We start from the raw sequence: 17,654 nt of genomic DNA, 5'->3' as shown, positions 1-17,654 counted from the left end.
CTGCTCCTCCTCCGTGTCTACGATGATAAAGCTGAGCGACACACTCTTGGTCTGAGGAACCCAGAAAGTTGCTCAAACCTGCCAATGGTGTGTGCGATAATATCAAGGCTCTGGCTTGCACAATTCCTGGTATTAATTCTATACACACAGTTGACACAGCCATTTTGTGGGCAGAACCTACATTCAGAGGAATACATCCCATCAATACACTAAAAACTAATGAACGCATGTTGCAAACTGAAAAAACATGAGTCCTGAGAATGCAGGCAGCACGCTGTATACCTCAGTCATGTCCCTGGCTCCTGAGAGTTGGACTTCACTCTCAGGAATACTGGCCAGCCCATAAAATGGCTGACTGTGAAGGCAATGGATAAACTTTAATAGTTTTGCAACAGACAATAAATAAAATAATCCTGATACCAGATCAGGTTAAATTTAGGCACGTATTTAAAAACATAAAAAATAATGTATGCATATTTTTTGTGTGGGGAGGGGTGGGACTAAATGCAAGATATAGATATGTGCACTTTATAAAGAGCAACAAATAAATAATCTTAAAAACATAAAAAATATAAAAACATAAAAGCTTAAAATCACTAGTTCCACTTCACACCCTCATGTTATAAAAATAGACCCTGTGAATATTTATTGCCTTACTCGCTTACTATTCCTAAGTTTTACAGTTGATGCTACTTGGCCGTTATGAGATCTTTGTTCTAGGACAGGCATACTTAATGCTACCGTAATCCCACAGAAGCCATATCCCGTAGCACAATACTGCTAACTAGGGGATTTTGAAGACACCAGCATTGGTTATACATAATAAGACCTACAATAACATCTTCAATGCCAGAGTGATTACTAAGCATATTGCAAAGGCACTAAAGGGTTAAAATGTGCTTCCTTTACGAGGGGGGTGGGGGTATTGAGAGATCCTGTAAAAGTATAATTTTGGAGGAGAAAAATTGGGCTCTATGTTACATGAAATATTCTAGGCCTCTATTCCCCGTTCAACCTTCTGTGAGACACATTAAGAAATGGATTCCTATTCAGTTTTGCTAATCAAAATGCATGGAGTTTCACATTTGTATACATGTTCAGTGGGACTGGGAGACTGCGACATATTACAGCCTTACAGGAAGTGAGTTTTTCATTGTGCAATTATGCAAAGATCAGACACATATACTAAAGTATGTACTATTTGCCAAAGTTGCCGCCAACACCACACTAGAGGTGTGCTTGCCCATACTGCAATGGCCATTCAGTATGGCATCCACTGCAGCTATGAAGAACGGAATGGACACTTGACTCTTCATTGAGCTTTTCAGAAGTGTGACAAAGAGTAGCAGACAACTGTATCAAGTTCCTGTAGGTAGAAGCTGCATGATTGGAGTCTGGTAGGATTTCTACTACTGCTGCTTGGTCAAGCGATGGAAATGAGGTAAAACTTGAGCCTCTGGGAGGTAGAGCGCCAACTCCATAGCCACCAGCACAGTAAATTCAAATGCAACCAGGTCCCGTCTGTTAACCCGGAAACGTTCTTCAAGCTTCTGTAATGTGGTAAGAATAACATAAAATTAGTAATTTGCAGGCATTTATTTATTCACTAAATTCTATATACATTTTTAAAAACCAATTTACCCATAAAAAACAAAAAACTACCCCCCCAGATATTTACTTGCCAAACAAAAATCCTCCTAATAGTCAGCTAATGTCTATAAAGCATAGGAATGGTGAATGTGATCACACTTTACAGCAGCGCAGGCAAGGAGCAGATACTGGACTATGGTACAACCTACCATGTCATTGCTCAACCAAGAACAGAACTGATGTGAATGGTGAAGCTGTCATTTTCTTTATATATAAAGACTATCTGATGAATTGACATCATTAGGTTTTTGGGCAAACTGGGAGAGCTCCATGAATTAGCCACGAAACGGTAACTACCTAACAAACGAAACACAGCAACAAATGTGGGAAATCGCAAGCAAAGCCTGTAAAATTACGACTGCTGTTTTCTATTGTGGCGCTTCTTCACACAGTGCCACAATTATGTACATAATGTCTAATGGTTGGACACACCAATAAAATTACACAATTTCAACAGTCATGGGAGGGGATGGAACACTTCTCTGGATGTATTGATCCAAATAGACAGCAGAAGGCAGACCTTTTTTGCTGCCCTAAGGATAAAGAATATTTGGTGTAAGGCACCCTTAAATACACATCTTACGGTATTGCATCCTATAAAGTGAAGATGGACACTAAACACTTACATCTAACAGATGTTTCAGCTCTGGCTTTTTGAAGTCGCTGCTGATTTTAGCTGCCAGTAGTACGCAGACTCCAGCACACTGCTTGCGGTTCTGCTTGTTCACTTTTCCTTGTAGTATCAGCTTTTCAAAATAAACATAGGACATAGCCACTGTCACTGGTTCCATGTTACACTCCTGGGCCACATTTCTCATTTCCCGTTTTAAGCTGAAAAAGGAGACATTGAAAAAGAGGAGTTATAAGAGGAAACGGCTAAATAAAGCAATTGGCTAGTCTGCAATGCAAATAAATAGGGGCAGATTCAATTAGCTACAGTGTTTACCGAGTGGATAAAGGTCCAGGTTAACAACCAGAGCTATTAAACTGCTCTGCAATTTCCCCCAGTGCTACACCATAGATTCTGGGTCAAGTGACCTAAATCTATTGTTACCCCACGCGTTAAGCCCCAGAGGGTACATTTAACACAGGATATTTTGACTGCAGTTCCTAGGGTTGCGAGAATAAAAATCTGCATTAAGAGGATGCAGCATCTAATTGAACAGCTCTGGGCTAAACCTAATGGCTAACTGAATCTGCTCCATAGTGGCAGATTCAGTTCTGGAATGGCAAATCATGGCGAACATCAAACGTTTTCCCCTGCACCTCATAGAGGTACGTAGGAAACCTTGAGATCTGAAGGTTACTGTAACTGACTAATGTTGAGTGGTGCGGAGGGGTGGAGCCCTGGAAGTATATATGTGGCCAGCCCCATCTTCCTGATAATAGCTTCAGTAAGATGGCGCCACACATTGGCACTGTGCCAAAGTCTTTGCTCTCTAGTGGCCAGCGTCATCTTCCCAAATATCACTGGGAAGTTGGCACTGGCCGGGGAGGAGAGACCCGCTTTTGGATCAAGTAAGGTAGGAAGTGGGTGCCCTAACCCGTGCCCCTTCTGCCCCATGTGTTAAAATGGCAATTATTTAATTTTTACAGAATTTAAAACAGGCGGTGTCACGCCCACCTTTTAACCCACGTCCCCTCACTGAAGCCCAGCATGATTGATTAGATATCGCATATTTCTAAAAGTTATAAATGGTTTCTTAGTTAGAAATGGATGTTTCATGTGCTTAATGTTGAGCATGAATCAGAACACTCGCTCACCTACCTTCAGCAGAAGAATACACATAAATAATAGTGCACCTGTTACCTACACAGCAGAAGTCACCATTATAGGACAGAACCAGTATATGAGCATGTGGCCCAACAGCCTGACATCACTGAAGCAGTTTGATATGACAGGTTGGCATACTGGTTCTTCTCACAAAATGGCTGCAACCCCTGTGTGTAGATGATTGGTCCACCTTAAAAAAAAAATATATATATATTATATATTACACACAAACACGAAAAAACAAAACAACAACATAAGAAAGGAGAAAACGTGACAGCGCTGATGAAACAAATGGCAGCCATGGAAGTGTACAAGGATAGCTTTGGTCCTAGATGATCTTTGATACCACCAGGCCTGCATTCATTGTCCATTCACCTTCTGATTTTGCTCAGGGTTAGCTTCACGTAAGGAAATTTCTCCTTAAACATCTCATTCATGTCTTTTTTCAAGTCCGATGGTTTCACATATTCAATGACTGTTGTCTGAAAAGTGATGTATAGTAAACATTTATTGGGCATAGTATAATTTACAGATGGTTTGAGCTAAACATAGCACAGTAAATGTATAACTACTCTCTACACACACTATGCAATATGCAAGTGAGCTGCAGACTTCACCCACTAAACACTGATTACTGCAGAATAGCAAGGTGTGGGTCTTCAGTCAGTATGCAGTTAACATATCGCCCGTTGGTATCCTGGCTGTCGCAATACCTACGCCGGGATCCCGACTGGGGTACTATACCAACGCCAGAATACCGGAGAGGTAGATGATTCCCACTCTATGGGTGTCCACGACACCCATAAAGGGAGAATAGAACCTGTGGCGAGTGAAGCTCGCCACCGAGCCTACATAAGGGCTTTGCTGCACTCGCCCCCCTGTTGGCATACTGGCGCACGGGATGCTGATGTCGGTATCCTGTCATTCAGCATCCCGTGCAGCGGTATCACATACTGATAACCTTGGGTCCATACCCTTTAAATGTATTTTTATGGAGATATGATGATAATATTTAGCACCATCCAAAAAAATAAGGGGAAGGGGGCACAAACTTTTAGGTCAAGTTCAATTTTATTTTAATTCCTATAAATGTTCTTTATAACTGTACCTAGGCACTTTATGAGGGTCACCAGCACAGTGTCACCCAGTGATGACATTTCTCATTTACCAGCACAAATATTGTTCGTCCAAATACAACTCACGTTCAGCAACCAAACCTTACACCAGAGAGTCTAAACACTTTGGCCAGGATTTAGGCGAATGGGCTTCTATCCTCCCCTTTCTCTATTACAAATGACACCAGACAGGGATATCCTCTGACTCACCTAATCTTTTTTTTTGGTTAATGAACATCTAGCAGTTAAGATTTCACTTGAACTGGATATTAGAGGGGTGTCGCTCTGTAAGGAGGTATACAAAGTGTCCCTCTTCACCAATGATTTACTCCGAACTCCAATTTAACCTCATATGTCTCTTCCAAAACTAATCCAGACCCTAGATGCATATGGTACTCTCTCAGGCTAAAGATAAATCTTTCCAAGACAAAGTCTCTAGCTCTTCATAGACTGCCCGCAATCTCAGCTCTCCTGCACCACAAACTACAACTTCGCTTGGCACTTTTTTAAAAGCAAATATTTGGCAGTCTATATAATGGGACAGTACGATTCCCTATATGCAGCGAATCGCCCTTCCCCTGCCTAAAACTATTAAATTAGACCTTCTCCAGTGGCATCATTTCTCATAATTTCTTGGTAGAGCAGGATAGTGGTGATTAAGATGAACCTCATGCAACGATTACTCTACCTCTTCCAGACGCTACCTGTTACTGTCTACACTGCTACAAGTACACTAATGGTTTATATAGTTTGTCTTTACTATTCCACAATCCACCTTAGTCAATCTGGTTTGCAACTTCACAAGTGCCTCGATGGAAGCTAACTTCTGCAGCGTATCCTCAATGTTTTTTTATTATTGGTGTGCCTACCTCTGACAGACCCAACCTGGGTGGTCATTCCGAGTTGTTCGCTCGCTAGCAGTTTTTAGCAGCCGTGTAAACGCTATGCCGCCTCCCACTGGGAGTGTATTTTAGCTTAGCAGAAGTGCGAACGAAAGGATCGCAGATCGGCGGCAACTTTTTTTGTGCAGTTTTAGAGTAGCTCAAAACCTACTCAGCGCTTGCGATGACTTCAGACTGTTCAGTTCCTGTTTTGACGCCACAAACACGCCCTGCGTTCAGCCAGCCACGCCTGCATTTTTCCTGGCACGCCTGCGTTTTTTCAAACACTCACGGAAAACGGTCAGTTGACACCCAGAAATGCCCACTTTATGTCAATCACTCTGCAGTCAGCAGTGCGACTGAAAAGCTTTGCTAGACCCTGTGTGAAACTGCATCGCCCGTTGTAAAAGTACATTGTGCGTGCGCATTGTGCCGCATGCGCAGAAGTGCAGTTTTTTTGCCTCATCGCTGCACAGCGAACGAATGCAGCTAGCGATCAACTCTGAATGACCCCCCTGGTGCGATCCCACCCAGTTATTGCTTTTACATGTTCTAAATGGGACCACTGTACAATTCACTTTAAGACCACCTCTTATCCCCTTGACTCATCTCTTGCAAAACCCAGCAGTCCCTCCAGGTTTCAGTTAAGCCCACCTCTCTCACCATGGGTTGAAGGAGGCCTTCTTGACTTCATCCATTGCGCCTCCTCGGGTTCTTTGCAGAGAAAGTTTTGAACCCCTTCTATTAGCTCCTCTACCTACATCCAAATCTGTCACTTTATTGACTCCCCCACCCCCTCCCCCTCCCCTCCTTTGCTCTGTTACTAGATCTGCAATGCAGTTGAATCTCTGTACCTTCATACTCCTCTCTTAAAAAAAGCTATATAATTCTAATTTCTTTATACCCTCTTACTCAATTTAAAGTGACCGGCTAAGCTGGGCCATAAGACTCGGTGGGATAAGGATTTGGGAAGCCCATCTAATGATGACACAGTCTGTGGTGCGGGAGAAGGTCTCTAAATCCTCCATCTCCTCCTTGGTTAAGGAGAATGCATAAATCGTTTACTATAAAAAGGTGGTACTTGGCATCAGCACATCTCCCAAAAATGTATAGCACGGCCTTGGACCAGTGTTGGAGGGGATGTGGCAAGGCAGGTCCCCTTTTTATTTTTTTACATATATGGTGGTCGTGCCCAAAGATAGCTCAATTTTGAGAAAAGGTTACCCATCTCCTCTCAGCACCCATTGACCAAGGGCCTAATTGACTAAGGAATGCAATAGCAAAGCTGTCTGCAGCAGCAGATGCATACCACCTCCTCTCTGCATTTGCGATGCAATCGCATCCGAGATGACCATCGCAGAGCGACTTGCGAGGCCAAGAAAACCGCACCTTGCGACGCAGTCCTTTGCTTCACGCTCACGTTTTCCACAAACACAGACTGCCCCCGTCCCCCCAATCGAGCGTCTTTGCCTGTCAATCAGGCAGAGGCGCTCGCATTGTGCAGGACCCGACCATTGGGGTAAATGCAGTAAGGATCACATCAGCAATCCTCACTGAATCACCACCTAAGTCTCCATGGTCTTTTCTCCTTGGTTGCCCTGTGGAGGGCCTCAGCAAACATGCCAACAAGTTTTCTCTACATATTTTGAATGCTGCTTTGTGTTTTATTGCTAGACAATGAAAGTGTATTAAACCTCCTTCCTGTCAGCAACTCCTGAATAAAATCTGGCAACAGGCATCCATGGAGAGGTATTTACACAATACCTCAGATAAGTTTTTCACCGACTGGTGTGACTGGTTTGTATATAATATCTGTATGCCCCATGGTGCTCTTCCCTTGGGCTTTTTGGACCTTTTACTTTAATGATGGTGGGACCTCTCATATCCATGGTTAGTCGCATGGAATTTTTTACATATAACCCCTAGTCTATATTGTGGGCCCGTATTAGACCTCTTCCTGTCCCATCAGCCCCCCTCTTTCTCACTATTCCACCTTTCCTTTCTCATCTTTAATTTTGCACTGTACTGTGTTACTTCTAACCTTTTCAGCCATGCATCTCAGTATAGTTTGATTTCGTATCCTCATCTGCCCATTACAGTATACTTTAATGGTAAATTTATTCAGTCAAGTTTCCCTGATTTTTGTTGTTTTGGATTATTTTTCTGAACCTACTATTGATGCATTGCTGGTTCACACCAGCTACACTGTCATCTTGTGCCTTTTCTTTTTCGCTGAGTATTGCAAAACTTTAAATAAATATGCAAAAAAAAAAAAAATACCATATATGAAGCGAAGATGAGGACACGCTTGTGTTTTCCACAGGGCCACTGGGGATCATCCAAAAGATTGGGATTGTATTCAATGGCGTCTACTTCAGAACCTAATTTACGAAAGATATAAGAATATGGAGTGCTGTCTGTTAGAACATGATTAGTGAAGATTACAAAATCACAGAGGTAACAATCAAGACTCCTGGGGCTTCTGAGGTAAAAGTGGAACCACTGCAGGCAGCCTCCTCTGCTACTTCCTGCCATTCACTGTAAACAATGTACTATGACTGGAGTTTTCAGAAAGCAAAGAAAAAACACATATTGAACTACGCAGCTATAAAGCCAGATGTGATCTAATTTTGTGCATACATACTGACTGAGGACTTCCACAATATAGAGGTGTCCTCATACATTGTGGCTTCAGTCGCACCAAACACCCCGCTCAGTGACACAAGTACCAGACAAATCAGCCGCGCAATTCTTACTCAAAATGTGCGCCTGATGTGCAAAAATAAAACTAGGAGCGACAAACTAATTTGCTAGATTACATTGATCATTTTGTGCGACATTTGTACATATATGTGCAAATGAGTGAGAAATGCTACAATGCAGCTGCTGCAACTATTTCTCACAAGTACCATTGTGGTTGATCTGTGACTTTGTATGTTATGGAAAACTATGTTATGTATATGGAAAACTAATTCCTGTGTGGTTAAAGTCGCAGCCCAGTGTCTCTAGTAAACTTTGAGTGGTGTTTTGTTGCATCAGTGATGTGAATAAGGTGCATAATGTAAGGAAAAAGACAGTACACTACACCTCTCAGAGCGCCTTAGTCATGCCAGGCGTCTTGCACCGTATGGCGTATTGATGCCAGGTGTATAAGTATCTATCTGTATGTAGAGAACCTAGACAGTACAAGTACAGGAAACAGTCCATTATTGTCCATTTCAACTTTAAAAAAAAGGACTAAAGCAAAGTATTTGAACTACCAGATACATTTTTTTTTCTTGGTACTTGGCTCAGCAATATAAGAGCTCTTTAGAAAACTGGTGCACTCATGAATGTTAGCTTGGCCCACAAAATGACGCACTATAGGAGGAAGGGTGGCAGAAAATTCACCTAATTCTGTTCCTGGAGTGAACCGGACATTGCCGAAGTTCCGTTTGGAAGTCTCGTGGGAACCAAGTCTGACCTGTGGTGGCTGATCCTCATCTTTTTGCCTGACAAGAGCATTTGTTGGGTATAAAAACTTTGCATATGAAACAACCTGAAAAACATTAAAAAAAAAAAAGGTAGAGATTTCGCCATTCACAACAAACGTGATAATCGTAGTAGTAATAATTATAAATAACAAAAATGTAAATATATTTTAAAAATAGCACTTTTTCCCCCAATGGTACTCAAAATGTGCTTTATACTGTATGTGCAAATAAAAAAACACATGAAACAAAACAAACCTATCGACTACAGAAAAGAGAGCTTAACTTTTACATTTAAAAAAATAAAAATAAAGGGGCAGTAATGAAATGCTTTAGTAAATAGGTAAGCCTTCAGTCTTTTATTGAAGATTTGTAGAGTGGGGGCCTCGAGGCAGTGAGATACTTAGAACTGCCAAATGAAGTATGGAAGGTTTAAATTAATCATAATACAAAAACATACAATAACATTCATAATAGAAACAATTACTAGAGGATATGCCCAAGACGTAGAGGTTTCAGATGAAACCAGAAATTTTCAAATACTGATAAAGGAGATTACAAAGGCAAGCATATGCAGCCAGAACAGTACATTCATCTCCAATTTTCCTCTGTTGGAAAATGTTCTTATTTGGGAATAACCATTCCCGACTGGTAATACCTAAAGCTGTCGCTTTAGCAGGCAAACCCCAAGTTTATGCAATCATACAGCAGTCAGCTGTTCACTACACTGAAACTTTCATAAACAGTACAGTACTGCAGGATAATCACCAGCACATTGTGATGTCTTACAGGTGAGCAGACATATTGGAACATGCTACATAAAAAACAGTTGTTACTAAGGACTTGCTCCTTTTGGGTCTGTGCAATAGTCTATATAATAAGGCATTCAACCTGTCTGGATTCAATTAATAGTCAGAATTCCAAGTACGAGGACACAAAATGTATGAATGTAGGAAAATGTTCCGCAAATTAAATAAATGAAGAATTAAACATAGATGAAAACTGATGTTTAAGTATCAAGACCCAATCAGGGCGGGATGTACTAAATGGAAAATGCAGTAAAACTCCTGTTTACATTTTCCGCTTTTGCTGGTATTACCCCATAGAAGCCTATGGGCCTCTCTCTGCAGCACTGGTGTGAGGGATACGATCGTATTCCTCCCAGCATGCCTTGCAGCAGCCCAGTCACTCTGCGTATGAGCAAAACGATTCCCGAGTCATAAACCCGGAAATCTAGAGCCCATCGGAGATCGCGAAGGACATCTCTTATCGGTAGAGCTGTCCTTCGCAATACTATTTGTAAACGTAAGCGCATATGCGATTAGCATTGCGGAGATGGCCATTAGTACATCCTGTCCTCAAGGACAACACCAAAATGACATATTATAAAATGTGTTGACAATATTTTGAATTCAGAAACAAACTCACGTAGCGCTAGATGGAAACAACTTTCTTCTATTTTCTCCTTTCAACTGCGCATTTGCATCAAGAACTCTATCTGATCCCATACAAGGATTATTTTTGCTCTTACAACCCCTTGCACTACGAGAGTTAGTATAGTGGTTGGTGGTAGATGGATAAGTGCGCCCAAAGTGCAGCTGGGGCTTGGGCCGCATTGCAAGAACATGCTGAGAGCTGCATATGTGCCTGTTTGGAGGTGGAATGCTTGCAGGTTCTCAACCCCTGGTGCAAAATACAAATGGATGGTGACGATTGGCTGCTACTTATTGGCCTAAATGTTTCAATCCCTCCCTTTTATGCCAATGCTAAAATGATGCTGTGGAAATCTATTACAGAGAAATCTGTAATCTGTCTACAGCAATAAAGCATATATGTTATTTGATGTTTTTTCAAGAAGAAGGTGACAAACGTTAGTGCCGATTTACACTTATTATTTTCATTTTGCCTTTGCATTTTGTTCCAATTTCCTCTTATGTGGTAAATACAAACTGGTTATTCATAACACTGTCTGGACATGTACGGCCTTGTGCACAGTATTTTTACCAGTCACTATTATCACTTTAAATTAACACTTCCGGCCAGGAACCATGCGGATATATTACTGTCAAAGTGTTAATAGATTACGTGTACAGCGTACCGCCCTAACTGCAGATAAAAAGGCAAACAATAGGGTAGCACCCATAAAAGATACAATGTGATTTGAAGAATGTATATGTTTCGCAGCGGTGTTCCAAAAATGACACTCTGCAAACACATGTATAAATACATAAAACAGTCATACTAGCTTACTCTCCTGGAAGTTGCGGCAGACTCCTGAATTTTTGGGCAGTTCCCTTGTACCCCAGTAGAGTAGGCAGGCAGGATGGAGAGATAATCGCGAGAAACATGGCACAGTATGGTAGGAATGGGGCGAAATAATGTGAATAACGATATTGTAGGCCCACACCTCTCCACAGACCCATGAATCGTGGCATTTCCTTGTGAAAGAGGCAGGGACCAATGGTGTGAGGGCCCGACCCTTTGGAATGACCAGCAGCGTCTCTTCTCAAAAAAATTGGCAAGTATGACAATAGTGCATATAATAGTGCAGAAAAAGATTAAACAATAAAAAGATGCTAAGGCGTGCAGTAAAGACCTGCCTGTTACACCATTCGGTAATGCAGTGTATTTGGAGACTTTGAACACCAATTGCCCACTTGTTATGATGTACTATTTGTAAGTGTGACACTTGTATATTGCACTTTCATTGTGAGTCATGTACAGTGTTGCACTAGATCTTCTTCTCTTTTTTTTATGGCCAACACGGGAGGATTACCTTTGTAAATGAGAAAAGACCATCACTATAAAACAAAAGCACCAACATCTGCATGAAGATCCTGATAAAGACCTGCTCATATGCCCAAAATGTTACACATCAAGTAAGGGTATTTAATCCTTATTCAAAAAGGTGGTGTGGAAATCTTATATACACTTGTAATAAGATCACTTTTCACATGTCTATGAATACTGGGGGTTAATCAGGATTGTTGCAAACCAAAAAAAAAGCACACAAATGGACAAAACCATGTTGCACTGCAGGTGGGGCAGATATAACATGTGCAGAGATTCACATTTGGGTGGGGTGTGTTCAAACTAGTGATGTGCACCGGACATTTTTTGGGTTTTGGTTTTGGATTCGGTTCCGTGGCCGTGTTTTGGATTCGGTTCCGCGGCCGTGTTTTGGATTCGGACGCGTTTTGGCAAAACCTCACCGAAAATTTTTTGTCGGATTCGGTTGTGTTTTGGATTCGGGTGTTTTTTACAAAAAACCCTAAAAAACAGCTTAAGTCATAGAATTTGGGGGTCATTTTGATCCCATAGTTTTATTAACCTCAATAACCATAATTTCCACTCATTTCCAGTCTATTCTGAACACCTCACAATATTATTTTTAGTCCTAAAATTTGCACCGAGGTCGCTGGATGGCTAAGCTAAGCGACACAAGTGGCCGACACAAACACCTGGCCCATCAAGGAGTGGCACTGCAGTGTCAGGCAGGATGGCACTTCAAAAAAATTGTCCCCAAACAGCACATGATGCAAAGAAAAAAAGAGGCGCACCAAGGTCGCTGTGTGACTAAGCTAAGCGACACAAGTGGCCGACACAAACACCTGGCCCATCTAGGAGTGGCACTGCAGTGTCAGGCAGGATGGCACTTCAAAAAAATTGTCCCCAAACAGCACATGATGCAAAGAAAAATTAAAGAAAAAAAGAGGTGCAAGATGGAATTGTCCTTGGGCCCACCCACCCTTATGTTGTATAAACAGGACATGCACACTTTAACGAACCCATCATTTCAGCGACAGGGTCTGCCACACTGACTGGTTGGTTTGGGCCCCCACCAAAAAAAGAAGCAATCAATCTCTCCTTGCACAAACTGGCTCTACAGAGGCAAGATGTCCACCTCATCATCATCATCCTCCGATTCCTCACCCCTTTCACTGTGTACATCCCCCTCCTCACAGATTATTAATTCGTCCCCACTGGAATCCACCATCTCGGGTCCCTGTGTACTTTGTGGAGGCAATTGCTGCTGGTGAATGTCTCCACGGAGGAATTGATTATAATTCATTTTGATGAACATCATCTTCTCCACATTTCTGGAAGTAACCTCGTACGCCGATTGCTGACAAGGTGAGCGGCTGCACTAAACACTCTTTCGGAGTACACACTGGAGGGAGGGCAATTTAGGTAGAATAAAGCCAGTTTGTGCAAGGGCCTACAAATTGCCTCTTTTTCCTGCCAGTATACGTACGGACTGTCTGACGTGCCTACTTGGATGCGGTCACTCATATAATCCTCCACCATTCTTTCAATGGTGAGAGAATCATATGAAGTGACAGTAGACGACATTTCAGTAATCGTTGGCAGGTCCTTCAGTCCGGACCAGATGTCAGCACTCGCTCCAGACTGCCCTGCATCACCGCCAGCCGGTGGGCTCAGAATTCTTAGCCTTTTCCTCGCACCCCCAGTTGCGGGAGATTGTGAAGGAGGAGATGTTGACGGGTCACGTTCCGCTTGACTTGACAATTTTCTCACCAGCAGGTCTTTGAACCTCTGCAGACTTGTGTCTGCCGGAAAGAGAGATACAACGTAGGTTTTAAATCTAGGATCGAGCACGGTGGCCAAAATGTAGTACTCTGATTTCAACAGATTGACCACCCGTGAATCCTGGTTAAGCGAATTAAGGGCTCCATCCACAAGTCCCACATGCCTAGCGGAATCGCTCTGTTTTAGCTCCTCCTTCAATGTCGCCAGCTTCTTCTGCAAAAGCCTGATGAGGGGAATGACCTGACTCAGGCTGGCAGTGTCTGAACTGACTTCACGTGTGGCAAGTTCAAAGGGTTGCAGAACCTTGCACAATGTTGAAATTATTCTCCACTGCGCTTGAGTCAGGTGCATTCCCCCTCCTTTGCCTATATCGTGGGCAGATGTATAGGCTTGAATGGCCTTTTGCTGCTCCTCTATCCTCTGAAGCATATAGAGGGTTGAATTCCACCTCGTTACCACCTCTTGATTCAGATGATGGCAGGGCAGGTTCAGGAATGTTTGGTGGTGCTCCAGTCTTCTGTACGCGGTGGCTGAATGCCGAAATTGTCCCGCAATTCTTCGGGCCACCGATAGCATCTCTTGCACGCTCCTGTCGTTTTTTAAATAATTCTGCACCACCAAATTCAATGTATGTGCAAAACATGGGACGTGCTGTATTTTGCCCAGATGTAATGCACGCACAATATTGCTGGCGTTGTCCGATGTCACAAATCCCCAGGAGAGTCCAATTGGGGTAAGCCATTCTGCGATGATCTTCCTCAGTTTCCGTAAGAGGTTGTCAGCTGTGTGCCTCTTCTGGAAAGCGGTGATACAAAGCGTAGCCTGCCTAGGAACGAGTTGGCGTTTGCGAGATGCTGCTACTGGTGCCGCCGCTGCTGTTCTTGCTGCGGGAGGCAATACATCTACCCAGTGGGCTGTCACAGTCATATAGTCCTGAGTCTGCCCTGCTCCACTTTTCCACATGTCCGTGGTTAAGTGGACATTGGGTACAACTGCATTTTTTAGGACACTGGTGAGTCTTTTTCGGAGGTCTGTGTACATTTTCGGTATCGCCTGCCTAGAGAAATGGAACCTAGATGGTATTTGGTACCGGGGACACAGTACCTCAATCAAGTCTCTAGTTGGCTCTGAATTAACGGTGGATACCGGAACCACGTTTCTCACCGCCCAGGCTGCCAAGGCCTGAGTTATCTGCTTTGCAGCAGGATGACTGCTGTGATATTTCATCTTCCTCGCAAAGGACTGTTGGACAGTCAATTGCTTACTGGAAGTAGTACAAGTGGTCTTCCGACTTCCCCTCTGGGATGACGATCGACTCCCAGCAGCTACAACAGCAGCGCCAGCAGCAGTAGGCGTTACACTCAAGGATGCATCGGAGGAATCCCAGGCAGGAGAGGACTCGTCAGACTTGCCAGTGTCATGGCCTGCAGGACTATTGGCTTTCCTGGGTAAGGAGGAAATTGACACTGAGGGAGTTGGTGGTGTGGTTTGTAGGAGCTTGGTTACAAGAGGAAGGGATTTAGTGGTCAGTGGACTGCTTCCGCTGTCACCCAAAGTTTTTGTCAGGTCCGGGTGTTTTTGTGAATCCGTTAACCCGGGACCAACCACAGGTGTAGGTGCTGGGGTATGAAAAAAGCAGGGAGGACGAAGAAAGTTCCGTTCCATATATTTATTGAAATTAACAATTCCAGTAAAGAGTTAAATGACAAGTTGTTAATCATCATATCATACTGAAGTATTGCAGGAATGGCAGAAATAATATGCAGGATAAATCTCAGACAAATAAAAGAAATGTTCATGGTACTGTATATAAAACAAGCTGATGAATAAATGTTGAATTGTCCAAATATAAACAAGCTTTGATGCTGAACTGCAGAATGTGTTTAACTGGTTAATGCAGACATGAAGAAATAACTAAGGATTTGCAATGAAGTTTTGAGAGTTAACTGAGAAGCTGTGAAGAATTATCCTTGTTATGGTAACATAGAAAATAAAAGTACTGAATTGGGTTACTTGCGGGTTCCGGAGATCACTGTGAAAACTGTAGCAGATGACAAGGTGATGAACGGGTTAAATGCAGAGTAGAACAAATGAACAGCTGAGGGTAATGGAATCCTCCAAACTTTGTATAATAGGCAGACAAGGTAACCTCATGCAAGACTCTGGGAATCCAACTACTTCCAGTAGGTGTGCAATTAACTGACAGCACAGCGGGGAGCTGGTGGATCTTTCAGCAGTGAAGGCTGCAGACGAACCTCTGGGAACGGAGGCGATATCTGGACCACGGGAATCACACAGGAATGCACGGAGAGAGCTCAGAGCTAGAGCACAGCGTTGATACAACAAAGCACTGGCCCAGAGTAACATAATCCCAACCTACTTAAAGGCAGCACAAGCACGGGATTGGCTTACACCTGCCCACAGGTGTTTTCACAAGTGCTCTGTATTAGCTATTTGGTCTCCAACATGGCCACCTCCTATACAGCAGACACACCGCAGTGCCTTAGGCCATTTGGTCCCCGCACTCACAGTTCCCAGACTCTGCATTACCTGTGCCACTGATCACGCCGCGTCCTCACACGGGCGCACAGCACTGCGAGCAACCGCACTGGCAACGGATGAACCCCAGAACCCGCAAAGGTAAGAGACCGGTTCGTGACAGTACCCCCTCTTCTACGGGTGGTCTCCGAACACCTTTGAACCTTGTCAGGATTTTTGGAGAAGTATTTCTGTACCAGTCTTGGAGCATTAACATCTTCAGAGAAAACCCAGGATCTCTCTCCTCTGGACCGTAACCCTTCCAGTCGACCAAAAACTGTAAACGTCCATATCGGGAACGTGAGTCCACAATCTCTTTAACTTCAAATTCCTCATTCTGCAAAGAGTGAACTTTAGGAGATTTGGACTGGGTAGTACGGAACTTATTGAGAATCAAAGGCTTCAGTAAAGATGTATGAAAGGCGTTAGGAATTCTCAAAGACGGTGGCAACTTGACTTTGTATGACACAGGGTTGAGTACCTTTACAATGGGAAATGGACCAATAAACTTGGGAGCAAATTTCTTAGAAGGAACTTTGAACCTGAGATTGCGCGTAGAAATCCAAACTTGGTCTCCCACTTTGTAATTCGGTACAGATTTACGTTTTCTATCTGCAAAAGATTTATAACGAGCGGAAGTTTTGACCAAGGACTTACGTACACAACTCCAGATTCTAGATAGACGTTGAAGCTCTTGATCTGCCGCTGGAACCTCTAGGGCTGGCAATGGATGGAACTCTGGCACACGAGGATGAAAGCCGAAGTTAATATAAAAGGGCGTAGATTCTGAAGATGAATGGAAGAGATTATTATGAGCAAATTCTGCCAATGGAAGGTAGTCAACCCAGTCATCCTGTGAGGACGATATATATAGCCGGAGAAATGTTTCAAGGTCTTGGTTGACTCTCTCAGTTTGTCCATCTGTCTGAGGATGATATGCAGAAGAAAAATTCAACTTGACATTTAAAGATGAACAAAGCGACCTCCAAAACTTGGCCACAAACTGTGTTCCCCGATCAGAGATAATCTCTCGAGGAAGGCCATGCAACTTGAAGATTTCAGAGATGAACAATCTGGCTAGTAAAGGTGCTGATGGTAACCCAGTTAATGGAATGAAATGTGCCATTTTCGAAAATCGATCCACTATCACCCAAATGGTATTTCGCCCTTTTGATGGAGGTAGATCGGTCACGAAATCCATTGAGATATGAGTCCATGGTTGTTTGGGTATGGATAGTGGATGTAATAAACCTGGTGGAGAACTTCTTGGACTCTTATGTTGGGCACATTTAGGACATGCTGCTATAAACTCTTGGACGTCGGCTTTGAGACGTGGCCACCAATAAGACTGTTGAATAAATTTGAGAGTCTTTAGAACCCCAGGATGACCCATGAAGGAAGAGGAGTGAGCCCAGATAAGCAGCCGTTTTCGAAGACTTGTGGCGACAAAGGTCTTGCCAGGCGGAGGAACTGGAGAGGTTCGAGTCATTAAAAAGGACGTAGGATTCACAATGGCTTGATTCGTGGTAGCATCATTTAATTCAGAAGAAGCAAAAGGACCGGGAAAGGGCATCTGCCTTTTTGTTCTGAGACCCTGGACGATAGGTGAGCTTGAAATCAAATCGTGTGAAGAAAAGCGCCCATCGAGCTTGTCGTGGATTCAAACACTGAGCTG

The 17,654-nt window shown here is 43.1% G+C and overlaps 1 protein-coding gene across 2 annotated transcripts in view; it reads right to left on the bottom strand.

The window, feature by feature from the left end:
- Nucleotides 1–358: 358 nt before the first annotated feature.
- The window catches only part of CABLES2 (Cdk5 and Abl enzyme substrate 2), a 95,175-nt gene continuing 77,879 nt past the window's right edge, over nt 359–17,654 (bottom strand). For both annotated transcript variants that reach the window (XM_063959298.1, XM_063959297.1), the window contains 5 exons: nt 8,811–8,958; nt 7,701–7,801; nt 3,800–3,906; nt 2,277–2,481; nt 359–1,550 (listed from right to left, as the gene is read on the bottom strand). In XM_063959298.1, the coding sequence (XP_063815368.1) occupies nt 1,410–1,550; nt 2,277–2,481; nt 3,800–3,906; nt 7,701–7,801; nt 8,811–8,958 (702 nt within the window). In that variant the 3' untranslated portion in view covers nt 359–1,409. The remainder of the gene's footprint in view (nt 1,551–2,276; nt 2,482–3,799; nt 3,907–7,700; nt 7,802–8,810; nt 8,959–17,654) is intronic.

This window comes from Pseudophryne corroboree, chromosome 3 (assembly GCF_028390025.1).
Source record: "Pseudophryne corroboree isolate aPseCor3 chromosome 3, aPseCor3.hap2, whole genome shotgun sequence".
Lineage (NCBI taxonomy): Eukaryota > Metazoa > Chordata > Amphibia > Anura > Myobatrachidae > Pseudophryne > Pseudophryne corroboree.
Note: the sequence above shows the minus strand (reverse complement) of the source record. Positions and strands in the feature narration are given on the sequence as shown.